The following is a 27,238-nucleotide window of genomic DNA, read 5'->3' as shown; positions in this document are numbered from 1 at the left end:
GGTCAACATAACCTCATTCAAACATTAGTCAATTTGTGTCTGCATCATAAAGTTGTTCCTGATTGAAACTGTCAGTTTATGAGCCTAATTCTTGTCATTTTCGGGAGATGTTACTGTTTTGTTTCAATATGAAGAAAACAGCAGCTAAGTCTCATCGAATGCTCTCAAGTACGTATGGTAAGGATGCTGTTAGTGAAAGAACGTGTCATGAGTGGTTTCAAGAATGGTGATGTTAATGTCATAGACTGGCACAGTGGTGGAAGAGAGAATGTTTTTGAAAATGCAGAATTTGAGACTTTGCTGAGTGAAGACTCACGTCAAACTCAAGAAGAATTGGCATGATTAGTGGGAGTGACATAGCAAGCCATTTCAAAATGTCTCAAAGCTATGGGCATGACTCAGAAAGAAGGAACGTGGGTCCCATGTGAGCTGAAACCAAGAGACGTTGAATGGCGTTTGTGAACAGTTGCTTCAGAGGCAAAAACGGAAGAGATTTCTGCATTGCATTGTGACCAGGGACGAGAAATGGGTTCATTATAATAACCCTAAACGCAAAAAATCATGGGGATATCCCAGCCATGCTTCCATGTAGACGGCCAAAGTGAATATTCACCACTCCAAGATCATGCTCTGCATTTGGTGGGACCAGCTCGGCGTCATGTACTATGAGGTGTTAAAACCAAGTGAAACAATCACAAGTGCTCGTTACCGAACACAATTAATGCGTTTGAGCAGAGCATTAAAAGACAAATGTCCACAACGCATGCGAGAGAGAGAGAGAGAGAGAGAGAGAGAGAGAGAGAGAGAGAGAGAGAGAGATTTTGGAGCACGACAACGCTCGACCCCATGTTGCAAAAGAAGTCAAAACGTACTTGGAAACATTAAAATGGGAAGCCCTACCCCAACTGCTGTATTCTCCAGACATTGCTCCCTCTAACTATCACCTGTTTAGATCAATGGCGCATGGCCTGGCTGACCAACACTTCCGATCTCGTAAAGAAGTCACAAATTGAATTGATTCATGGATCGCTTCAAAAAATGAATAGTTTTTTTGACACGGGAGTCGTACACTGCCCGAAAGATGGAAGAAAGTAGTGGCCAGTCATGGAAAATACTTTGAATGATAGATGTATAACCAATTTGTTTCATTAAAGCCTCAAATGTTGGGGAAAAAACGGCAGAAGCAAAGTTGTACAACATGTACATAAGAGGATGCCATCCACTGGTGTTGTATGCTCTTTGTAACACACAACATGATCCTGTTGACTGATGTTGCAAGGCTAGATCAGGAAATCATCAAGACTGTTGCCCTACAGCTATTTGAAATGCTGCGGCCACTCTCAAAGACTCATGTTTTAATTTGTTCTCTCCATAGATACCCTTCTGATATGGTTACACCTCCAATACAGGTACCTGTATTGTTGAGGTATGCAATCTGCAACATAATGCAAGTTCCATGGAGCAAATTAAGAATTCCTCATATTAAACTAATTATGTCAACAAAGATAAATACTCACTTAAAACTGGCTGTGACCGCTGAAGAAATGATATTAACAATGAGTAGATATGATGGGCTGTCTTCTGAATCCGTAACTGAAGCACTTTTGTTGCTGCCCTTATTCCACCCAAATAATGATGTCGAATGTTACGAGGTTGCTTTTCAGAAAGAATATTCAAACCAAAGCATCCAATAAGCAACTGTTGACGTATCTGTAAGAAATCATTGTCGACATGCTCTAATATTCAATATTAAGTTACATTACTCACACAACTAATAATACAACAACAGTTTACAATTTACTGCCATTATGCAACTGGTGTATGACCATTATTTGTTGGAAAAGGTCCAGACAAAACTTAACATCAAACATTCACATCACAAACTGAAGACTAAGATTTGAACATAATATTTGCTGCCAATATAAAGACAAAGAATCTACATGTTTCACATAGGAAAAAAAAGAAGTGTCTTACAGAGAGAGAGAGAGAATTAACACCATGCAGATCAATGTGTGTGTGTGTGTGTGTGTGTGTGTGTGTGTGTGTGTGTGTGTGAGAGAGAGAGAGAGAGAGAGAGGGGGGGGAGGGAGGGAGGGAGGGAGGGAGGGAGGGAGGGAGGGAGGGAGGGAGGGAGGGAGATAGGCACGCTGTTGTCTGTGCGTGTCTGGGATGTGAAGAGAAGTCAAAGATGTACATTGTCTTTCATTTTAGTGTAATGTAATAAAATTACATAACATTACAAAAGATTATTTTATTCACAGTGATAATACTAATTATAAAATAACCTTAAAACATTAATTTTAAGAGGTTCTCTGAAGTTACTCTTCAATGGAGTAGCAGAAGTTGCCCAACAGAAAGTTCTTAGATTTGGTCTTCAATTCTGACACATTATTTACATGAGATTTAACATGGTCTCGCTTGTTGTTTGACTACACACGTACTCATGTGTCTGACTTCTTTTTATACTTGTGTTTCCTTGAAAACTTTCTTCATTTTTAAAACTTCTCTACAAGTAACCATGCATACTGCTAGTGTAGTAGAACTAAGGCACTTCATTAATTCTAGGTCTACCTCTAGTCCAAACAATTTATCAATTTCTATTGCTCGTATCTCATTGCCTGAGAAAACTATTTACATAGCTTGTTGAGTCTATGGAAAGCACTGAGCACTGAGCTGTATGTACTGAGTCTTCTCAAAATTCAAGGATAATCTATTTGGTTTCAACCACCTGTTAACATTTTCGAATATTTTGCTAACTGTCTTTTGAGGAAGTGTACAGATACTACACTTTTGCCCTATATTCGTATAATCTGGAAAACTCGAAGTGAGAGATCATTTATCCATATCAGAAACAACAGAGGACTCAAACTAGAACCTTGTGGTGCACCATGTCTGATTGGTTCAAATTTTGAGTGCCACTTGTTGTGTGATCAAAAGGGAACAGTCTGGAATTCACTGCATTCTATCAATCATTTAAGACAAAAACAATGAACCATTGTGTCTAGTATTGCACAGTACAATGCCTGACAAAAAAAAAAGAAGCACACAGAAGGGGACAGGGAAACAAAATGAAACTTCATTGGTTGAGAGTGTGTGTGAAGATGTTGCTGTGATTACAAAATCAAATCAAATTTACAAAGAACTTGGCAGTATGGGTCAACTTATCAGTATGACATTGCATGCCCTCTGGCTTGTTTGCATGCATACACTGGTTTGGTTGGGAATGGTGTCATAAAACAGCTGTATCCTCTCCTAAGGCAAGCTGGTCCACAATTCATGCAAATGGTCATGATATTGTCGCATGAGCGGTAACATGTAGCATGATGATGCAGCATATCTATGATGTACCGCTGTACTCTCAGATTTCCCTTCACCACTACCTCCTCTCCAACAATGGTCATCCTGGGTAATGTGCTAACACAAAGCAATGCCAGTCATGTCCACATGTTAATGGCAGCCTGGGCATGGGACAACAATTCCATAGGCCAGCCGCCGCTTGTCTCCAACCAGTGTTGGGGGTTGACACACAATGTTTCAGCGAGTTCATTCCTTGTTCTCAGATGGCAGGCAAAGATGTGAAGGGGTTACAATGTGTTTTGTGCACAATAAGTGGTTCCCCCTTGTGGTTTTCATATGTGATTGACTGAATCCTCCATTATGAGTATGTCTGCCTCCACATTCGTAGGTAGTCTAACATTTAGCCACTGTGACATCCAAATGCCCCACAAATCTGGATATTGCGGTGGGTTGGGGGGTGGTTCCATGGTCTTCTGTGAACCATTCTGTACATAGCAGTTGCACTGCCGAAACGCTTCGTCCTACTTGGGTAGCTATTTCCTGGATTGATGCACACATTCTCACAAGCCAATAATGCGCCCTCTTTCAAATTCACTGATTTGATGATATGGTTTGCGCATTCATCTACAAGGCATCCTGCAGGTCTGCTCAAGTCACACTGATACTTTACCTCCGATTTATAGCAACAACGAGAGCCAGAGGCACATTTTGCATCATGAGATTGATGTTGACCTGCAACCCATGGGCCAACATAGTTCAAATGCTAATCATTTCTGTAGAACATATTAATGTACATGTGCTGTGAATATGAACATCGTATCTCCAGTCATCCAAGCTGTTCTGTTTTTTTCTGAACATGACTGTAATTTTTACTGACACCAATGATGATGTGTACATCTTTCCATTTCGTGTTTCATGAACACTTCTTGAATTCTTCATCACTTTTCTATTTATTATGTTTGTAGTTTTGTAGTTCATCTTATTTGGTCACATGCCTTGATTTTAAATGTCAGCAGTTAGCCACCATTCTCTGATACTCTACTAAATATCTTTCTCACATCAGTGCATCATTATACTTGATAATGACAAAGTGGACTGTTGCCAAGATATTGTACCAATCCATCTCTCTAATCTGTGCACTTGCACCATATCTATTTAAGGGAAAAACTGCATATCTCATTAACTACTAAAATCTCAAGATATATATATATGATGTGACTTAGCAAACGGAAGCATTGGTATGTTGATAGACACGCAAACAAACACAAACACACACACACAAAATTCAAGCTTTCGCAACCCACGGTTGCTTCATCAGGAAAGAGGGAAGGAGAGGGAAAGACGAAAGGATGTGGGTTTTAAGGGAGAGGGTAAGGAGTCATCCCAATCCCGGGAGCGGAAAGACTTACCTTAGGGGGAAAAAAGGACAGATATACACTCGCACACAAAATATGTGAATACATTATAGTAAACTGGAACTGCTAATATTTACAGAATTAATACACTATCGTAATGAAACATTGTTATGAATTTTTAATAAATTTGTCATCCGCAAAATATCTTATCTTGATTGTTGTGACCAAATGCTGTCAAAACTGAAATCTAACAGATATTTTTACTTAAGCTGACTGAATAGTCTCTGTTAAGATATTCATCTGCAGAGTAGAAAGAGTTGCCTATCAAAGAGTCTTTCAAACTCTGTTTAAATTGTGCTTTATCTGAAACCAAGTTTTTTAATGGTTGCTGGCAATTTATTAAAAATGTGTGTTCCTGAATATTGGACCCCTTTTTGGACCAAGGTAAATGATTTTAGGTCTTTCTGTAGATTGTTCTTATTCTTAGTATTGATACAATGTAATGAGCCATTGGTTGGAAATAGACACATATTACTTGAAACAAATTTCATTAAGAAATAAATATTCTGAGAAGCACTAGTTAGAATACCAAGTTCCTTGAACAGGTTTCTACATGATGTTCTCGAATTTACACCACAAATGACTCTTATTACAAACTTTTGCACACTAAAAACGTTTGCTCAGTTTGATGTGTTACCCCAGAATATGATCCCGCTTGACATAATGGAATGAAAGTAAGGAAAGTATGCAAGTTTTTATATTTGTATCTCCTACATCTGATATCATTCTCACTGCAAATACAAACTTGATTGGGTGCTTCAGCAATTCTGCCCTTCCCAACTGAATATATTATCATAGGAATTCAACACTGTCAATTTCTTCAATCTCCATGTCTTTATATATTGTACTCACGCTGGAAGGAAATCTCTTACAGGTTCTGAGCTGCATATAGTTGGTCTTTTCGAAGTCTAATGACAGTGAATTAGCTTTAAACTTTTTTTAATGTCAGTGAACATTTGATTAGTGGCCATTTCTAAATCTGTACTTGACTTGCTACTTATTGCAATTTTTGTATCATCTGCAAACAAAACAAATTTAGCATCTGGCAATGTAACAGACAAGAGATCATTAATGCACACAATAAAAAGCAAAGGACCCTAGATGGAACCTCGAGGAATACCGCATGTAATTAATTTCCAATCAGATGAAGACTGATTGCTTACTCCACAGGTATTTCGAACAACACCCTTTGTTTCCTGTTAATTATGTAAGACTCGAACTATTTTGCAGCACTGCCAGTGACACTATAATAATTTAATTTATTCAAGAGAACACTGTGATTCACAAAGTCAAAGGCTTTTTATACATCACAGAAAATGCCAGTAGCCTCTACTTCATTATCTAATGAATTAAGTACATTCTCACTATACCCATTTGTTATTCAACATGCACTGATAGAGCATAGAAGTGTCTCCTGCAAGTCTGTACGCTGCTAAGCATGTCCTCAATCTTCATGCAGTAAAATCGCAAAATACACCGGCTGCATAGAGGATGAAGTTCTTCTATGACACGATTCCCAGCACTATCTAACTGGAAATCAACATACTAATTAATAGAGGGTTCAGTCAGTCATATTTCCACCGGCTGATTGATAACAAGAGTTCCAAAAGTTTTAAATATGGCCCATAATTTTTCTTTTATTGTCTTCCATCAGACTAGGAAAATGCTGAAAAAGCAGAGGTGGTTGCACTCACGGTTCAAAAAGGAATGTGCAAATAAGCAACATGCAAAATTTCGTAGCACTAACTGTGTCTGTAAGAAGATCACTGTGTGAAGCATACACCAACTTCCTCCATCATACCTTAATGATAGATCTTGCTGAAAACCTGCGAAAATTTTAGTCCTACATAAAATGCTACACGGGACAAAGGCTTATATCCAGTCACTCTTTGACCAGTCTGGTGTGGCAACAGAAGACAGCAAAAGGAATGCTGAAGTTAAAAATTCTGTGTTTAAGAAATCATTCTCACAAGATTGATTTTAAGATGTCATATAATTCTATACATTGCAAGAGCCTGCTCAGCTGTTTAAGGGAGTTTGCAATGGCAGAGAAACTCATCAATCTGATAAAGATCTGTCTGAGTGAAACATGTGCAAAAGTGAAGATGGTAAATCGCTTCACTGAGGAATCTGAAATTGTGACAGGACTCAGGCAAGGAGATGGGTTGTCCCATATCCTGTTCAACTTTGCCCTCGAAAAGATCATACGTGAGACCTTCCAAGAGAACAAAGGGATGGAAATCGAAGGAAAGAGACTGGCATACTTAGCCTATGCAGACAACATCTGTTTACTCTATAGGTTTGAAGAGGAGTTGGAGCAAATGACCAGAGCACTAAAGGAGGCTGCAAGCAAATTTGGGCTAAACATAAACGGAGCCAAGACACAGTACCTCGTTATGACGCGTGGTCAAAGTTAGACTTCTGGTCATCTACAATCACTGCAGGTGAGAGACCAGTCCTACAAGGGAGTGCATGAATTTAAATACCTAGGGGCACTTTTCACTGAGAACTCGTCATGTGAAGCACAGATGAATGCCAAAATACAAACAGGAAACTTGTCTTACCACAGCCTAGCCCAACTGCATCGGTCCAGGTATCTCTCCAGACAATTCAATATATGACTACACAAAACCGTGATCCAGCCTGTTGTTCTATATGGCTGTCAGACATGGAGTATCTGGAAACAGGACTTCCATAAGCTCCTCATTTTTGAGAGAAACTCTTTGCCTTTACAAATGTCTGTTTGTGTCTGTGTATGTGCGGATGGGTATGTGTGTGTGTGCACGAGTGTATACCTGTCCTTTTTTCCCCCTAAGGTAAGTCTTTCCGCTCCCGGGATTGGAATGACTCCTTACCCTCTCCCTTAAAACCCACATCCTTTTGTCTTTCCCTCTCCTTCCCTCTTTCCTGATGAAGCAACCGTCGGTTGCGAAAGCTTGAATTTTGTGTGTATGTTTGTGTGTCTATCGACATGCCAGCACTTTCGTTTGGTAAGTCACATCATCTTTGTTTTTAGATATATTTTTCCCACGTGGAATGTTTCCCTCTGTTATATATATAAAACAACGATGCTGTAACTTACCAAATGAGAAAGCAATGGTATGTTGATAGACATGATAAAAAACACACAGACACACACACACAAATTTTAAGCTTTCGCAACCCAAGGTTGCTTCACCAGGAAAGAGGGAAGGAGAGGCAAAGATAAAAGGATGTGGGTTTTAATCCTGGGAGAAGAAAGACTTACCTTATGGGGAAAAAGGACAGGTATACACTCGCGCACACACACACATATCCATCCGCACATATACATACACGGGCAGGATGTGTGTGTGTGTGTGTGTGTGTGTGAGTCTGTGGGCGCACGAGCGCGCGTGTGTATACCTGTCCTTTTTCCCCCTAAGGTAAGTCTTTCCGCTCCCGGGATTGGAATGACTCCTTACCCTTAAAACCCACATCCTTTCGTCTTTCCCTCTCCTTCCCTTTTTCCTGATGAAGCAACCTTGGGTTGCGAAAGCATGAAATCTGTGTGTGTGTTTGTGTGTTTTTTATCGTGTCTATCAACATACCATCGCTTTCTCGTTTGGTAAGTTACAGCATCTTTGTTATATATATATATATATATATATATATATATATATATATATATATATATATATATATAGAGAGAGAGAGAGAGAGAGAGAGAGAGAGAGAGGGGGGGGGGGGGGGGGGACATTCCACGTGGGAAAAATATATCTAAAAACAAAGATGATGTGACTTACCGAACGAAAGCGCTGGCAGGTCGATAGACACACAAACACACACACAAAATTCAAGCTTTCGCAACAAACTGTTGCCTCATCAGGAAAGAGGGAAGGAGTGGGAAAGACGAAAGGATGTGGGTTTTAAGGGAGAGTGTAAGGAGTCATTCCAATCCCGGGAGCGGAAAGACTTACCTTAGGGGGAAAAAGGACGGGTATACACTCGCACACACACACATATCCACCCGCACATACACAGACACAAGCAGACATATTTAAAGACAAAGAGTTTGGGCAGGGATAAACAAAGATAATGTGACTTACCAAATGAAAGTGCTGGCAGGTCGACAGACACACAAACATACATTTGTGTGTATGTTTGTGTTTGTTTGTGTGTCTGTCGACCTGCCAGCACTTTCATTTGGTAAGTCACATCATCTTTGTTTTTAGATATATTTTTCCTACGTGGAATGTTTCCCTCTATTATAATCTCTCATATATATATATATATATATATATATATATATATATATATATAGGGAAACATTCCACGTGGGAAAAATATATCTAAAAACAAAGATGATGTGACTTACCAAACGAAAGCGCTGGAATGTCGATAGACAAACAAACAAACACAAACATACACACAAAATTCAAGCTTTCGCAACAAACTGTTGCCTCCTCAGGAAAGAGGGAAGGAGAGGGAAAGACGAAAGGATGTGGGTTTTAAGGGAGAGGGTAAGGAGTCATTCCAATCCCGGGAGCGGAAAGACTTACCTTAGGGGGAAAAAAGGAAAAAAGGACGGGTATACACTCGCACACACACACATATCCATCCACACATATACAGACACAAGCAGACATATTTAAAGACAAAGAGTTTGGGCAGAGATGTCTGTCGAGGCAGAAGTGCAGAGGCAAAGATGTTGTTGAATGACAGGTGAGGTATGAGTGGCGGCAACTTGAAATTAGCGGAGATTGAGGCCTGGCGGATAACGGGAAGAGAGGATATATTGAAGAGCAAGTTCCCATCTCCGGAGTTCGGATAGGTTGGTGTTAGTGGGAAGTATCCAGAAAACCCGGACGGTGTAACACTGCGCCAAGATGTGCTGGCCGTGCACCAAGGCATGTTTAGCCACAGGGTGATCCTCATTACCAACAAACACTGTCTGCCTGTGTCCATTCATGCGAATGGACAGTTTGTTGCTGGTCATTCCCACATAGAATGCATCACAGTGTAGGCAGGTCAGTTGGTAGATCACGTGGGTGCTTTCACATGTGGCTCTGCCTTTGATCGTGTACACCTTCCGGGTTACAGGACTGGAGTAGGTGGTGGTGGGAGGGTGCATGGGACAGGTTTTACACCGGGGGCGGTTACAAGGGTAGGAGCCAGAGGGTAGGGAAGGTGGTTTGGGGATTTCATAGGGATGAACTAAGAGGTTACGAAGGTTAGGTGGACGGCGGAAAGACACTCTCGGTGGAGTGGGGAGGATTTCATGAAGGATGGATCTCATTTCAGGGCAGGATTTGAGGAAGTCGTATCCCTGCTGGAGAGCCACATTCAGAATCTGATCCAGTCCCGGAAAGTATCCTGTCACAAGTGGGGCACTTTTGTGGTTCTTCTGTGGGAGGTTCTGGGTTTGAGAGGATGAGGAAGTGGCTCTGGCTATTTGCTTCTGTACCAGGTCGGGAGGGTAGTTGCGGGATGTGAAAGCTGTTGTCAGGTTGTTGGTGTAATGGTTCAGGGATTCCGGACTGGAGCAGATTTGTTTGCCACGAAGACCTAGGCTGTAGGGAAGGGACCGTTTGATGTGGAATGGATGGCAGCTGTCATAATGGAGGTACTGTTGCTTGTTGGTGGGTTTGATGTGGACGGACGTGTGAAGCTGGCCATTGGACAGGTGGAGGTCAACATCAAGGAAAGTGGCACGCGATTTGGAGTAGGACCAGGTGAATCTGATGGAACCAAAGGAGTTGAGGTTGGAGAGGAAATTCTGAAGTTCTTCTTCACTGTGAGTCCAGATCATGAAGATGTCATCAATAAATCTGTACCAAACTTTGGGTTGGCAGGCTTGGGTAACCAAGAAGGCTTCCTCTAAGTGACCCATGAATAGGTTGGCGTATGAGGGGGCCATCCTGGTACCCATGGCTGTTCCCTTTAATTGTTGGTATGTCTGGCCTTCAAAAGTGAAGAAGTTGTGGGTCAGGATGAAGCTGGCTAAGGTAATGAGGAAAGAGGTTTTAGGTAGGGTGGCAGGTGATCGGCGTGAAAGGAAGTGCTCCATCGCAGCAAGGCCCTGGACGTGCGGGATATTTGTGTATAAGGAAGTGGCATCAATGGTTACAAGGATGGTTTACGGGGGTAACGGATTGGGTAAGGATTCCAGGCGTTCGAGGAAGTGGTTGGTGTCTTTGATGAAGGATGGGAGACTGCATGTAATGGGTTGAAGTTGTTGATCTACGTAGGCAGAGATACGTTCTGTGGGGGCTTGGTAACCAGCTACAATGGGGCGGCCGGGATGATTGGGTTTGTGAATTTTAGGAAGAAGGTAGAAGGTAGGGGTGCGGGGTGTTGGTGGGGTCAGGAGGTTGATGGAGTCAGGTGAAAGGTTTTGTAGGGGGCCTAAGGTTCTGAGGATTCCTTGAAGCTCTGCCTGGACATCAGGAATGGGATTACCTTGGCAAACTTTGTATGTGGTGTTGTCTGAAAGCTGACGCAGTCCCTCAGCCACATACTCCCGACGATCAAGTACCACGGTCGTGGAACCCTTGTCCGCCGGAAGGATGACGATGGACCGGTCAGCCTTCAGATCACGGATAGCCTGGGCTTCAGCAGTGGTGATGTTGGGAGTAGGATTAAGGTTTTTTAAGGAGGATTGAGAGGCAAGGCTGGAAGTCAGAAATTCCTGGAAGGTTTGGAGAGGGTGATTTTGAGGAAGAGGAGGTGGGTCCCGCTGTGACGGAGGACGGAACTGTTCCAGGCAGGGTTCAATTTGGATAGTGTCTTGGGGAGTTGGATCATTAGGAGTAGGATTAGGATCATTTTTCTTCGTGGCAAAGTGATACTTCCAGCAGAGAGTACGAGTGTAGGACAGTAAATCTTTGACGAGGGCTGTTCGGTTGAATCTGTGAGTGGGGCTGAAGGTGAGGCCTTTGGATAGGACAGAGGTTTCGGATTGGGAGAGAGGTTTGGAGGAAAGGTTAACTACTGAATTAGGGTGTTGTGGTTCCAGATTGTGTTGATTGGAATTTTGAGGTTTTGGAGGGAGTGGAGCTGGAAGTGGGAGGTTGAGTAGATGGGAGAGACTGGGTTTGTGTGCAATGAGGGGAGGTTGAGGTTTGCTGGAAAGGTTGTGAAGGGTGAGTGAGTTGCCTTTCCAGAGGTGGGAAACCAGGAGATTGGATAGTTTTTTGAGGTGGAGGGTGGCATGTTGTTCTAATTTGCGGTTGGCCTGTAGGAGGATGCTCTGAACAGCCGGTGTGGAAGTGGGAGAGGAAAGATTGAGGACTTTTATTAAGGATAGGAGTTGACGGGTGTGTTCATTGGCTGAGTTGATGTGTAGGTGAAGGATTAGGTGGGTGAGGGCAATAGATTGTTCAGTTTGGAACTGGTAAAGGGACTGATGGAAAGAACCATTGCAGCCAGAGATGGGAACTTTAAGTGTGAGGCCTTTGGGGGTAATGCCAAATGTCAGACAAGCCTGAGAAAATAAAATATGCGAGCGTAATCTGGCTAGGGTGAAGGCATGTTTGCGGAGGGAATGTAAATAAAACTTAATGGGGTCGTTGTGGGGGTGTTGTGAGGGTGCCATGGTATTAGAAGGTGGAAAGTGTAACATGAGGTTGAGATGAAAATGAAAATAACTGGAGAAAGTAACTGGAGATCTGTTGTGAAAAAAGGCGAAAAAGTGTTGGTTAAAGTTGGGCTATGTTGATCCTGTGGTGAACTTGGGTTGGTAGAGAACGATGTGCACATAGGTTAGGTGGTTGTGTTGCCGCCAAAACACGTTAAAGGATGGAGAGATTCGGGAAAATTTCGAAAAAACGGCGTGTAAATGTGTTAAAAAGAGTGGTTTTGTGGTGGCAGATTATGAAAATGAGGCTAACAATAGTCTGGCGAAGAAATGATGACGTTAAAACCTGTGGGAAGCGGCTAAAAATTATCAGTGATGTGGGAAGAACGGAAATGGAAATAAAGCGAAAGTTATCAGAACTAGACGAAAAGGTTGTTTAATAGCTGAAATGAACTGTTTGTGGACTAGAAACGGTGGATTTCATAGCAGCGGTAGTGTTGAAAGCGGAAAAAAATTTTTGGTTATGGTTTGGAAGTGGGTGACGTATTATTGAGTCTATATAGGCGGGATAAAATTGTATAGTAGATTGCGGTAAAAAGGAGAAGGTGAATACAAAGTGAAACTACTGGCACAAACAAAAAGAGAAAATAAGATGACAGAAAAGATTTCGAAAGACAACAGTAACAATAACAAAAGTAATTGTTGGGTTCAAATTAATGATATAAATGAATAGAGGGAAACATTCCACGTGGGAAAAATATATCTAAAAACAAAGATGATGTGACTTACCAAACGAAAGCGCTGGAATGTCGATAGACACACAAACAAACACAAACATACACACAAAATTCAAGCTTTCACAACAAACTGTTGCCTCCTCAGGAAAGAGGGAAGGAGAGGGAAAGACGAAAGGATGTGGGTTTTAAGGGAGAGGGTAAGGAGTCATTCCAATCCCGGGAGCGGAAAGACTTACCTTAGGGGGAAAAAAGGAAAAAAGGACGGGTATACACTCGCACACACACACACATATCCATCCACACATATACAGACACAAGCAGACATATTTAAAGACAAAGAGTTTGGGCAGAGATGTCAGTCGAGGCAGAAGTGCAGAGGCAAAGATGTTGTTGAATGACAGGTGAGGTATGAGTGGCGGCAACTTGAAATTAGCGGACATTGAGGCCTGGTGGATAACGGGAAGAGAGGATATATTGAAGAGCAAGTTCCCATCTCCGGAGTTCGGATAGGTTGGTGTTAGTGGGAACACTGCGCCAAGATGTGCTGGCCGTGCACCAAGGCATGTTTAGCCACAGGGTGATCCTCATTACCAACAAACACTGTCTGCCTGTGTCCATTCATGCGAATGGACAGTTTGTTGCTGGTCATTCCCACATAGAATGCATCACAGTGCAGGCAGGTCAGTTGGTAGATCACGTGGGTGCTTTCACACGTGGCTCTGCCTTTGATCGTGTACACCTTCCGGGTTACAGGACTGGAGTAGGTGGTGGTGGGAGGGTGCATGGGACAGGTTTTACACCGGGGGCGGTTACAAGGGTAGGAGCCAGAGGGTAGGGAAGGTGGTTTAGGGATTTCATAGGGATGAACTAAGAGGTTACGAAGGTTAGGTGGACGGCGGAAAGACACTCTCGGTGGAGTGGGGAGGATTTCATGAAGGATGGATCTCATTTCAGGGCAGGATTTGAGGAAGCCGTATCCCTGCTGGAGAGCCATATTCAGAATCTGATCCAGTCCCGGAAATCCTCTCTTCCCGTTATCCACCAGGCCTCAATCTCCGCTAATTTCAAGTTGCCGCCACTCATACCTCACCTGTCATTCAACAACATCTTTGCCTCTGCACTTCTGCCTCGACTGACATCTCTGCCCAAACTCTTTGTCTTTAAATATGTCTGCTTGTGTCTGTATATGTGTGGATGGATATGTGTGTGTGTGTGCGAGTGTATACCCGTCCTTTTTTCCTTTTTTCCCCCTAAGGTAAGTCTTTCCGCTCCCGGGATTGGAATGACTCCTTACCCTCTCCCTTAAAACCCACATCCTTTCGTCTTTCCCTCTCCTTCCCTCTTTCCTGAGGAGGCAACAGTTTGTTGCGAAAGCTTGAATTTTGTGTGTATGTTTGTGTGTCTATCGACATTCCAGCGCTTTCGTTTGGTAAGTCACATCATCTTTGTTTTTATATATATATATAATCATCCCGGCCGCCCCATTGTAGCTGGTTACCAAGCCCCCACAGAACGTATCTCTGCCTACGTAGATCAACACCTTCAACCCATTACATGCAGTCTCTCACCCTTCATCAAAGACACCAACCACTTTCTCGAACGCCTGGAATCCTTACCCAATCTGTTACCCCCGGAAACCATCCTTGTAACCATTGATGCCTCTTCCTTATACACAAATATTCCGCACGTCCAGGGCCTCGCTGCGATGGAGCATTTCCTTTCACGCCGATCACCTGCCACCCTACCTAAAACCTCTTTCCTCATCACCTTAGCCAGCTTCATCCTGACCCACAACTTCTTCACTTTTGAAGGCCAGACATACCAACAATTAAAGGGAACAGCCATGGGTACCAGGATGGCCCCCTCATACGCCAACCTCTTCATGGGTCACTTAGAGGAAGCCTTCTTGGTTACGCATGCCTGCCAACCCAAAGTTTGGTACAGATTTATTGATGACATCTTCATGATCTGGACTCACAGTGAAGAAGAACTTCAGAATTTCCTCTCCAACCTCAACTCCTTTGGTTCCATCAAATTCACCTGGTCCTACTCCAAATCCCATGCCACTTTCCTTGACGTTGCCCTCCACCTGTCCAATGGCCAGCTTCACACGTCCGTCCACATCAAACCCACCAACAAGCAACAGTACCTCCATTATGACAGCTGTCACCCATTCCACATCAAACGGTCCCTTCCCTACAGCCTAGGTCTTCGTGGCAAACAAATCTGCTCCAGTCCGGAATCCCTGAAGCATTACACCCATAACCTGACAACAGCTTTTGCATCTCGCAACTACCCTCCTGACCTGGTACAGAAGCAAATAACCAGAGCCACCTCCTCATCCCCTCGAACCCAGAACCTCCCACAGAAGAACCACAAAAGTGCCCCACTTGTGACAGGATACTTTCCGGGACTGGACCAGACTCTGAATGTGGCTCTCCAGCAGGGATACGACTTCCTCAAATCCTGCCCTGAAATGAGATCCATCCTTCATGAAATCCTCCCCACTCCACCAAGAGTGTCTTTCCGCCGTCCACCTAATCTTCGTAACCTGTTAGTTCATCCCTATGAAATCCCCAAACCACCTTCCCTACCCTCTGGCTCCTATCCTTGTAACCGCCCCCGGTGTAAAACCTGTCCCACGCACCCTCCCACCACCACCTACTCCAGTCCTGTAACCCGGAAGGTGTACACGATCAAAGGCAGAGCCACATGTGAAAGCACCCACGTGATTTACCAACTGACCTGCCTACACTGTGATGCATTCTATGTGGGAATGACCAGCAACAAACTGTCCATTCGCATGAATGGACACAGGCAGACAGTGTTTGTTGGCAATGAGGATCACACTGTGGCTAAACATGCCTTGGTGCATGGCCAGCATATCTTGGCACAGTGTTACACCGTCCGGGTTATCTGGATACTTCCCACCAACACCAACCTATCCGAACTCCGGAGATGGGAACTTGCTCTTCAATATATCCTCTCTCCCCGTTACCCACCAGGCCTCAATCTCCGCTAATTTCAAGTTGCCGCCACTCATACCTCACCTGTCATTCAACATCATCTTTGCCTCTTCACTTCTGCCTCGACTGACATCTCTGCCCAAACTCTTTGTCTTCAAATATGTCTGCTTGTGAGATGTCTGCTTGTGAGATGTCTGCTTGTGTCTGTATATGTGTGGATGGATATGTGTGTGTGTGTGTGCGAGTGTATACCCGTCCTTTTTTCCCCCTAAGGTAAGTCTTTCCGCTCCCGGGATTGGAATGACTCCTTACCCTCTCCCCTAAAACGCACATCCTTTCGTCTTTCCCTCTCCTTCCCTCTTTCCTGATGAGGCAACAGTTTGTTGCGAAAGCTTGAATTTTGTGTGTGTGTGTTTGTTTGTGTGTCTATTGACCTGCCAGCGCTTTCGTTCGGTAAGTCACATCATCTTTGTTTTTAGATATATTTTTCCCACGTGGAATGTTTCCATATATATATATCCTATATTTCAGAACGACACAACACAGAGTAAGTTCACAAGCAAGACATGTGTACACGTTAGCTTTCGAATGAGCACTGAGTCCCAGTCTAGCGGCCACTGCTCGGCTGGCCGCTTAGGTGGCGCAGCTGCTGCATGGCTGGCAGACAGCGCCGCACGTAGAGGAAGCGCGTAATTGCGCGGTGGCTCTTTGAATGATCGGCGAGTCACAACACTTTTCCCCCCTTTGAAATTGTTGCACTGGTCTTGATGGAGGTGTCCTGGAGATGGCTAACGTCCATAGGCATTGTTTGACTCGCCGCAAAGTCTCGAGGAGGAGGCTTCCCGTACGGACGGAAGTGTCCCCGATGATAACGGGTCGAGATGACAGGAGACGTAGGGGTCGAATCTGCTGGGGCCCCATGCACCAATCTGCCCGTTGCGGCAAGTCCAGTTGATATGACAGGAGACATGGGCGATGTGTCGGCGTCCGTTGGAGGAGGAGGTGAGTAGATTTGCTCTGACAGAGGATGGTCATCCGGTTCCTGCATGGGCACGTCTCCTGGTGGCGTCCGTTCTTGTGCTGGCATTGCGATGACGGTGAGAGCGCTGCGTTGTGAGTATTGAGAGATGACAAGATCCCGAGCGTCAGGTAGAGCCGAAGGTGGTGTAGCGGCATTCGGAACAGGCATTGCTGGCACACGAGGCCGAAGCTGGTCCGAATGACGCACTGCAACACTCGTGTCCGTCTGGATTTCATACAGGCATCGGCCACGGTGTTGTAAGATGCGGCCTGGGCTCCATTTTGGCCGCCTGCTAGATCCCCGTACCCAGACGAGGTTGTCGGCGGTGAACCGGCCAAGTGAAGGTACCCACGGCCGTGAGGTGGAAGGCCGCAGAAGATGAATTAGCGTGCGGGGCTGTCGGCCATGTAAGAGCGCAGCTGGGCTGTGGTCGCCCATGGGGGTGAAACGGTAAGACGCCAGAAACTGCAGAAGCGCATCATCAGCAGCAGAAGAAGTCAGAAGTTTCCGCATCTGAGCCTTAAATGTGCAGACCAGTCGTTCAGCCTCACCGTTGGATTGTGGATGGAACGGCGGGGTCGTGACATGCATAACGCCGTGACGAGCACAAAAATCCGCAAATTCGGAAGAGGCAAATTGCGGACCATTATCAGTAACAAGAGTAGAGGGGAGGCCTTCCAAAGAAAAAATGCGGGCAAGAGCACTGATGGTTGCTGTGGTGGTAGGCGACGTGCAACAGACAATGAAAGGAAAGTTAGAGTAGGTGTCAATTACGAAGAGCCAATAAGTACCTAAAAAAGGTCCCGCAAAGTCAGCATGAATGCGCTCCCAGGGCTTCTCAGGCGAAGGCCACGGTGACAAAGATGACTTCGGGGCAGCGGCCTGTGACGCACAAGGGCTGCAGGCAGCGACCATGTGTGCTATTTCAGAGTCGACGCCAGGCCAGTACACATGACGGCGCACCAGAGATTTTGTGCGAGACACACCCCAGTGCCCTTGGTGAAGGAGGTGCAAGACCGAAGCACGCAACGATGCAGGTACCACAACATGCGGCGAAGCATTGTAAGTGGAAAGGAGGATAACACCATCCCTAGCCGTGAGGCGGTAGCGCAAAGCGTAATAGTTCCGCAACGGATCAGAAGTCTTAGCAGACGGGCGATCTGGCCAACCCTTCTGAATACAGCGTAAAACCTGGGAGAGGGTAGGGTCAGAACCCGTAGCAGACGCCAGCCTGTCCCCAGTGATGGGGAACCCGTCCACAACCCGCTGCTTGGCAACATCCAGGTGGAAACACAAAAGTTCGTCCCTATCGAATGCCTGATCAGGACCCATGGGAAGGCGAGACAGAGCATCAGCATTTGCATGTTGAGCCGTCGGCCGGAAATGAATCTCATAATTGAAACAAGACAAGTAAAGAGCTCAACGCTGGAGGCGGTGTGCAGCCTTGTCGGGAAGTGACATTGATGGATGAAACAAGGAAACCAGTGGTTTGTGATCCGTAACAAGATGAAATTTTGAGCCATAGAGAAAAACACCAAACTTATGAAGAGCATAAATAATGGCCAAAGCTTCCTTTTCAATTTGAGAATACTTTTGTTGGGCATCCGTGAGCGTTTTGGAGGCGTAAGCAATGGGTTGTTCCGAACCGTCAGAAAAACGGTGCGCAAGGACTGCACCGACCCCGTATTGAGAGGCGTCTGTGGCAAGAACAAGATGTTGGCCAGGTCGATAAGTAGCCAGGCACGGGGCCTGTTTCAGCATAGCCTTCAATTTGTGGAAAGCCACATCGCATGACACGGATCAGTGAAAAGGCACGTTTTTATGCAACAGGCGATGCAACGGCTGAGCTACCAACGCAGCAAACGGTAAAAAATTGTGATAGTATGCTATTTTCCCCAAGAAGGCCTGCAGTTCCTTAACAGATGTAGGGTGAGGAAGGGCATCGATCGCAGCGACAGTTTGCTGAAGCGGACGAATACCATCCCGAGAGAGTTGAAACCCCAAGTACGTGATAGATGCCTGAAAAAATTTTGCTTTCTGAAGATTACACTTAAGACCGGCAAGCTGTAAGACATGAAAATGTGTGCGGAGATTGTGAACATGTTCTTCAGTGGTGGAGCCAGTGACAACAATGTCGTCCATGTAATTGATATACCCAGGGACAGGGAGCAATAATTGTTCCAAGAATCGCTGAAAGAGAGCAGGGGCACTAGCAACCCCGAATGGTAAGCGTTGGTACTGATAGAGGCCGAAAGGCGTGTTAAGGACCAGAAACTGCCGGGAAGCAGCGTCGAGAGGAAGTTGATGATAAGCTTCTGACAGGTCAATTTTAGAAAAATACTGGCCTCCAGCAAGTTTAGTGAACAGTTCTTCAGGACGGGGCATAGGGTAAGTGTCGATGAGGCATTGAGCATTTACAGCGGCTTTGAAATCGCCACAGAGACGAATATCACCATTTGGCTTAGCAACGACAACGACAGGAGAGGACCACTCACTAGAAGTGACAGGAAGCAAGACCCCTAAAGTAGTGAGACGATCCAACTCCCGTTTTACCTGATCACGAAGGGCCACAGGAATGGGCCGAGCCCGAAAAAACTTAGGCCGAGCAGTGGATTTGAGCATGATATGAGCTTCGAAGTCGTTTGCACGGCCTAACCCAGGAGAAAAAAGGGACAAAAATGTCGTTGACAAGGAATCCAGTTGAGCATAAGGAATAGCATCAGAGACAATATTGACAGAGTCATCTATGGAGAACCCAAAAACGCAAAAGGCATCGAAACCAAAAAGATTTTCTGCGTTGCTCTGGTCGACCACAAATATGGGAACAGTGCGAATGACGGATTTGTAAGATACCTCAGCATTAAACTGTCCCAAGAGAGAAATCTTCTGTTTATTGTACGTCCGTAATTGCCGAGTGACAGGTGGCAGGAGTGGAGAACCCAACTGAAGATACGTCTGAGAATTAATTATAGTGGCAGCGGTATCCACTTGCATGCGAACATCTCGACCAAGGATTTGGACAGTGAGGAATAACTTCCCTGAAAGGGAAGAAGTGCAATTGACGGACAACACAGAATCAGAATCATCGTCATGTTCATGAACATCATGTATGCGGTTGGATTTCCAAACGGAAGACACATGACCTTTCTTTTTGCAATTGTGACACACAGCCCAACGTTGGGGACAATCCTCGCGTGAATGTTTCGTAAAACACCGCGGACATGAAGGAAGTTGCCGGGGGTTTTGCTGCAGTTTCTTAGCGGGTTGTTTACGGTTAGGCCGAGGCTGCGCGTGGGAGCGCACTGCGGCCACGTCGGCCGGTGGGGACGCGCCGCACGCGTCGTCAACAGCGCACAGAGGTTGTATTTCTCCGACATCACCCCACGCCTCGATTTGCGCCCCAGCGGCGCGAGAAATTTCAAAAGACTGCACGATGGATAGGACTTCATCTAGAGTCGGATTTGCCAACTGAAGGGCCCGTTGCTGAACTTCTTTGTCAGGCGCCGACCAGATAATAGCATCCCGTACCATGGAATCGGCATAGGATTCTTTGTGAACGTCAGTAACAAATTGACACTTTCCACTGAGGCCGTGAAGTTCAGCAGCCCAAGCGCGATAGGATTGATGTGGCTGTTTTTGACAACAATAAAAAGCAACACGAGAGGCTACCACATGCGTTTGCTTTTGAAAATAGACAGACAGAAGTGAGCACATTTCAGCAAAGGACAAAGACGCAGGATCCTTCAAAGGAGCCAATTGCGACAACAACTGATACATTTGAGGTGAAATCCAGGAAAGGAACGGAGACTTTCATGGTTGTTCGTCCGTGACATGAAATGCCAAGAAGTGCTGTCGAAGATGTTTTTCATAATCAGACCAGTCTTCCGCTGCCTCGTCGTAAGGAGGTGGTGGTGGTGGTGGTGGTGGTTAGTGTTTAACGTCGCGTCGACAACGAGGTCATTAGAGACAGAGCGCAAGCTTGGGTTAGGGAAGGATTGGGAAGGAAATCGGCCGTGCCCTTTCAAAGGAACCATCCCGGCATTTGCCTGAAACGATTTAGGGAAATCACGGAAAACCTAAATCAGGATGGCCGGAGACGGGATTGAACCGTCGTCCTCCCGAATGCGAGTCCAGTGTGCTAACCACTGCGCCACCTCGCTCGGTCGTAAGGAGGAAAAGGAGGTATAGCCAACAACGAGAAACGCCCCGCATTTGACACTGCGACGAAATTGCGAATCGCCGCTGTTAGAAGCATTTGCTGTTCAAGGAGATTTTGCAATAGTTGCTTGACAGTAGCCATGGAAACCTGTGGGTCAACGGTGAAAAGGAAAAATCCACTACCTCGTTGCCAATTGTTATAATGTCGAGTTTAACACCTATATTTCAGAACGACACAACACATGTAAGTCACAGAGTAAGTTCACAAGCAAGACATGTGTACACGTTAGCATTCGAATGAGCACTGAGTCCCAGTCTAGCGGCCGCTGCTCGGCTGGCCGCTTAGGTGGCGCAGCTGCTGCATGGCTGGCAGACAGCACCGCACGTAGAGGATGCGCGTAATTGCGCGGTGGCTCTTTGAATGATCGGCGAGTAACAAATATATATATATATATATATATATATATATATATATATATATATATATATATATATATAAAGAAACATTCCACATGGGATAAATATATTAAAAAATGCTGTGACTTACCAAACGAGAAAGTGCTGGTAGATAGACACAATAAAAACACACAAACACACACATAAATTTCAAGCTTTCAGAACCCACGGTTGCTTCATCAGGAAAGAGGGAAGGAGAGGGAAAGACGATAGGATGTGGGTTTTAAGGGTAAGGAGTCATTCCAATCCCAGGAGCGGAAAGACTTACCTCAGGGGGAAAAAGGGACAAGTATACACTCGCACACACACACATATCCATCCCATCAATCGGGAAGGCACTTTCCATTAGATAATGCATGGAGTCCTGTTACAGAAAGACTTTGTGCTCTACATAGTAGGGCAGGTCCTGCAATTTTACTGTGCAAAAATGGAGAGCACTCACAGCAGTGCACGGACTTGCAGCAGACTAACATGTGCTCTAGCAATGCCTGGACAGTAGCAAATGGGTACAAGATTTTAAACATGAGAGCTCACAGTACTTTTATCAGTATGTAGCTGTAGATGGTGACACAACCCTGCCTCACAATACCCTGGCAGATTGTTAGTAACATCTGGCAGTTTGTCCAGAGCTTTACAGAACAATCTTCATGTCGGGAAATTTTTAAATTTCTCAGTAAAATTGTGATTTGTGCATGAAGCTTGAGCCATATACTGTGATTTGTTTTTGTTCAATTTTAATTAATCTATTTGATGTACACAGCAAATTAATATGTCTTATGTTAATAAACACTACTATGTAACATGAAGTTGGTCAGAAGACAATGTAGTCAGCTACAAGAATGTAGCCGTACAGATGTACAGTTGAACCTCCCACACTGCACAATTTGCATAGCAAGCAAAACAAATTGTAAAAAAAGACTCGCTTAATGAGCAATGTTTTGCATAATGAGTGACGATGATTTTGTGTGATGTCACCAGCCATTTGCGTGCAGCAGGAGAAATGTTCCACAATATGAAGACCTTTCATTGTCAGCAGCAGTGTATGAACAATGTCTTTAGTACGTACTGCAGTCTGGGTTTAGTGCTCTTTCTGCTACCATCTTAGTGCAGGTTGTGATCACACATTTTTTCTAAACTTATGTTCACACAGTATTTCTTTGTGTGCAAATTTTAATAACCTTCATAGAAATGTTCCCAAGGATAAAACCGCAAGAAGATGACCATAAGAGAAAGGAAATGATCTTAGAAATGAAACATAAAATCACTGAAAATCACAAACAAGGTGTGAGTGTTGCTGATTTAGCATGATCATGTAATCGGTCACATCAACTATTTGCCGTAACCTCAAGAACAAGGACTAGATTAAGGAAACAGGCACTTCAAAGGGAGTGATAAGAGAACCTAAGCAACGGTTTCATATTCTGGACAATGTCACTTTATATGGATAAATGGAAGGAATTGCAAGGTGACACTGTTAACAAGAACATCATTTGCGAGAAGGCAAGAATAATTCTCGGCAACCTTGTTACGAAGACACCAGGGTCATCAGCGGCCGAAGGAAGTCTAAGGGGGATTCATCTGAAAACTACGAAAGACCTCAGTTTTGTTTATGACTCATCTATTCAGTGAGTTGTTGTCTTTCGTTCATAAATTATTTATTTAAATGCCTGTATAAAGTAGTTCCTGGGGAGACCTCACAGACAAAAATATAATAGTAGAGCATCCAACACAAAGTTCTGAATGGAGAATTATGTAAAGTAACAATGAGAAATTTATCAACAGTAGTAATAAGTAAAACATATTGGTTGAACATTTACCCAAATATGTATGAAATTTGTATTTTGATTTATAAGGCAAGACTAACGAGCATGAGGCTTCATGATTGCAGCCAAATGGCGTCAACATTTTACAATGAAAATTATCAATTTTTGACAATTAATGTAACTGGATAGATAAAAGAAATCTACTCACCAAGTGGCAGCAGGAGAACACACATATAAAAAGAGATTTTACTTATGTAATCTTTTGGAGCTAGTGGCTGCTTCTTTTGGCAGAAAAACTGAAGGGAAGAAAGAGGGGTGAAGGAAAAGGACTGAGAGGTTTAGGAAAATGGGTAGAGTTCACAAAAGTCACTGAAAACCTCGGGTCAAGGGAGATTTAAATATGGGATGGGAAGAAAAGACCGATTTTTTGGGACTGCATCAGACAGGATTTGAGAGCTTGAAGGTGGAACACAGGGTTAATATGCAAGACAAAGGTTGATGCTAAACCATCATGCACGTATTAATAAGGGTGAAAAGCTAAGTGCACTGTATGTAACAAAGGTGGGAGAGGGACAACGAAAAACAGACAGGTCATACAATGAAAGACCAGGTGGGTGGCAAGAACCTAGGACATGTTGCAGTGCTAGTTCCCAACTGTGGAGTTCTGAAAAATAAATGGAGCGAAGGAGTAGTTACTGTGAAGAAATGCTGAGATGGAAGAAACTGATGTAAATTAAGGCCAGGTGGGTGGCAAGAACTGAGGACATGTTGTAGTGCTAGTTCCCATCTGTGGAGTTCTGAAAAATAAATGGAGCGAAGAAAGGAGTAGTTACTGTGAAGAAATGATGAGATGGAAGAAACTGATGTAAATTAAGGCCAGGTGGGTGGCAAGAACCGAGAACATGTTGTAGTGCTAGTTCCCAACCGTGGAGTTCTGAAAAACTGGTGTCTGGGGTAATAATCCGGATGGCATGTGTGGTGAAACAGGCACCGAGGTCATGACTGTCATGTTGTAGAGCATTCTCTGCAACAGGATATTGTGTGCTGCTGGTATACACCCTCTACCTATGCCCATTCATCCTAACTGACAACTTGTTGGTAGTCATACTGATCTAAAAGGCTGAACAGTGTTTACATAACAGTTGATATATGACGTCATTTCACAGGGGGCTCTCCCTTTGATAGTATATGTTTTGCTAGTTACAGGGCTGGTATAGATGGAGGTAGTTGGGTGCACAGGGCAGGTCTCACGACAGGAATGGTCGCAGGGGTAGGAGCAATAGGGTAGAGAGATGAGTGCAGTAGCAGCATAGGATCTGATAAGGATATTGCGGAGATTCGGAGGGGCGACGAAAAGCTATTCTAGGTTTGGTGGGCACAACCTCAGACAGACTGGATCTCATTTCATTGCATGATTTAAGAAGTCATGGCCTTGTCCAAATAGCTGATTAATACATTCAAAACTAGGATAATACTGAGCGACAAGTGGTGTCCTCTGAGGTTGCCTTTTGTGTTTGTGTTTGTGTGTGTGTGTGTGTGTGTGTGAGAGAGAGAGAGAGATTGGATGTGATCGCACAGTAAGTCTGTTTCTGAACTAGGCTGGTGGGAAAATTATGTGCACTGAAGGCAGAGGTGAGAATGGTATTGTCTTGCTGTAAACATTCTGTACACGAACAAATTAGTTTCCCTCGAATGCCAAGGCTGTACGGGAGGTAATGTTTGACTTGGAAAGGATGGCAACTGGCAAAATGTAAGTAATGTTGTTTGTTAATAGGTTTAATGTGGACAGAAGCTTGTAGCTGGCCTTCAGTGTAGATGCAACCAACATCAAGAAAAGTGGCATAGGATTCAGAAAAAGGCCACGTGAAATTTAACTGGGAGAAGATATTTAGAGATTTCAGGAATTTGAACTGGTCAGCCTCACCACGAGTCCAAATGGCAAAGATGTTGTCAATGTACCTAAACCAAACCGGGAGCTGAAGGCTTATGGATCCCACAAAAGCACCCTACAAGTCACCCATGTAAAGACTGGCATAGCAAGAAGCCATCCTGGTTCCCAAAGCCTTACCCCAGTCTGTTTGTATGTCTGCTCCTCAAAGGTGAAGCAATTGTCGGTGAGTATAAAGTTGATTCAAGTGAGCAGGAAGGATGTCATAGGTTTAAAATCAGGTGGGTGCCGATTGAAAAAATGTTCAGTAGCACACAAACCATATACAGGTGGATGTTGGTACAGAAGGAGCTGGTGTCAATGGTGAAAAGCAAGGTGTGTGGTGGAAGTGGGATGGGCACAGATTTCAGATGATCTAGGAAATGGTTGGTGACTTAAATATAGGAGGGAAGTCTTTGTATAAGGATTGCAGGTGCTGTTCAACTAAAGCACATATACGTTCAGTGGGTGCTTTGAAGCCAGAAACTATAGGACAGCCAAGAGGATTGGATTTGTGGATCTTAGGAGGAGGGTAAAAGGTAAGAAGTTCTATGGATTGAGGTGTTTGTCCTTGTGAAGGGCTTGAGGTTTCAGGGAGAGACTGCAGGTCAGTTTAAATCACAGGGATGGGATCATAATGGCAGATGTGGTATGTAGAGATGACAGACAGCTGCCATAGACCTTCACTAACATACTCCTGTTGGTCAAGCACTGCAGTGGTAGATCCTTCGTCTCCTGGGAGGATAATAATGGAGTCATCAGCTTTTAGGGAATGTAGAGACTGGAGTTCTGCAGAGGATGGGGTAGGGTCACGTTTTAGGGACCTGAAGAAGGGTTGTGTAGCAATACTGGATGTGAGGAATTTTTGGGAGACTTGTAAGAGATGACTTTGAGGTAGTGGTGCTATATCAAGCCAGGATCGTAGTCAGATCTCTTCAAGGCAGGGTTCAATGTCAGGTTTGTTGTTGGAATGGTTGGTTGGTTGGTTGGTTTTGGGGAAGGATACCAGACAGCGAGGTCATCGGTCTCATCGGATTAGGGAAGGATGGGGAAGGAATTCGGCCGTGCCCTTTCAGAGGAACCATCCCGGCATTTGCCTGGAGTGATTTAGGGAAATCACGGAAAACCTAAATCAGGATGGCCGGATGCGGGATTGAACCGTCGTCCTCCCGAATGCGAGTCCAGTGTCTAACCACTGCGCCACCTCGCTCGGTTGTTGGAATGGTTTTGGGATTTGGCTGTTGAGTGATATTTCCAGTTGAAGTTACATGTAAAGGAAAGTAAGCACTCCACCAAAGCAGCATTATTATATGCAGATTTTGGGCTGAAAGTGAGACCTTGAATATTCAGATATTTCAGGAGTGGAGAGTGCTTTAGACAAGAGATTGAGAACACTGTACTGTAGTGACTGGTTCTTGTGATGAGTTATTATTGGTCTGGGAGGTAGTGGTGAAGGATGTAGGATATTAAGGGAGGTTGGCCAAGCTTGGTTCATAGGAGAGGAGTGGTGGTTGTTGGCATGGCTGTTTAGGGAGCTGCAGATGGACAGGAAAGGAAACACGATTGTTGAGTTAGTTTAGAAGAAGGTGGGATAAGTTTTTAAGGTGAAGTCTGGCATGTTGTTGCAGTTTGAATTTGGCTTAGTGGATGATACCATCCAAGGAAACAAGAGCAGTGGATAACCACAAGATTTTGTAGGAGAGACATGTGGTGGAGTGGAAATTGGCAGATGAGGCATGTAGGTCATAAGTTAGCCAGGTCTCTGCAAAAGATTCCTGTATTTGAAACTGGTAAGTCCAAGAAAAAAGCAGGTTTCAAGAAACAAAATGTGGGATTAGTTTAGATACCACAAAAGAGTCAATTCATGGCATTCCACATGCAGCCACCTTGCAGGGTGGATGATCCTGACCTAAAGCCTCCCACCAGGTCACGAAGAAAGCTGGTCAATATGAAAGACCCTC

At 44.4% G+C, this 27,238-nt stretch overlaps 1 protein-coding gene across 1 annotated transcript in view; it reads right to left on the bottom strand.

Moving 5' to 3' along the window:
• Positions 1-27,238, bottom strand: part of LOC126198416 (probable E3 ubiquitin-protein ligase HERC1) — a 747,204-nt gene that overhangs the window by 446,676 nt on the left and 273,290 nt on the right. The window contains exon 23 of the mRNA XM_049934719.1: positions 1,518-1,710. Coding sequence (XP_049790676.1) covers positions 1,518-1,710 — 193 coding nt within the window. The remainder of the gene's footprint in view (positions 1-1,517; positions 1,711-27,238) is intronic.

Source organism: Schistocerca nitens, chromosome 8 (genome assembly GCF_023898315.1).
Source record: "Schistocerca nitens isolate TAMUIC-IGC-003100 chromosome 8, iqSchNite1.1, whole genome shotgun sequence".
Lineage (NCBI taxonomy): Eukaryota > Metazoa > Arthropoda > Insecta > Orthoptera > Acrididae > Schistocerca > Schistocerca nitens.
Note: the sequence above shows the minus strand (reverse complement) of the source record. Positions and strands in the feature narration are given on the sequence as shown.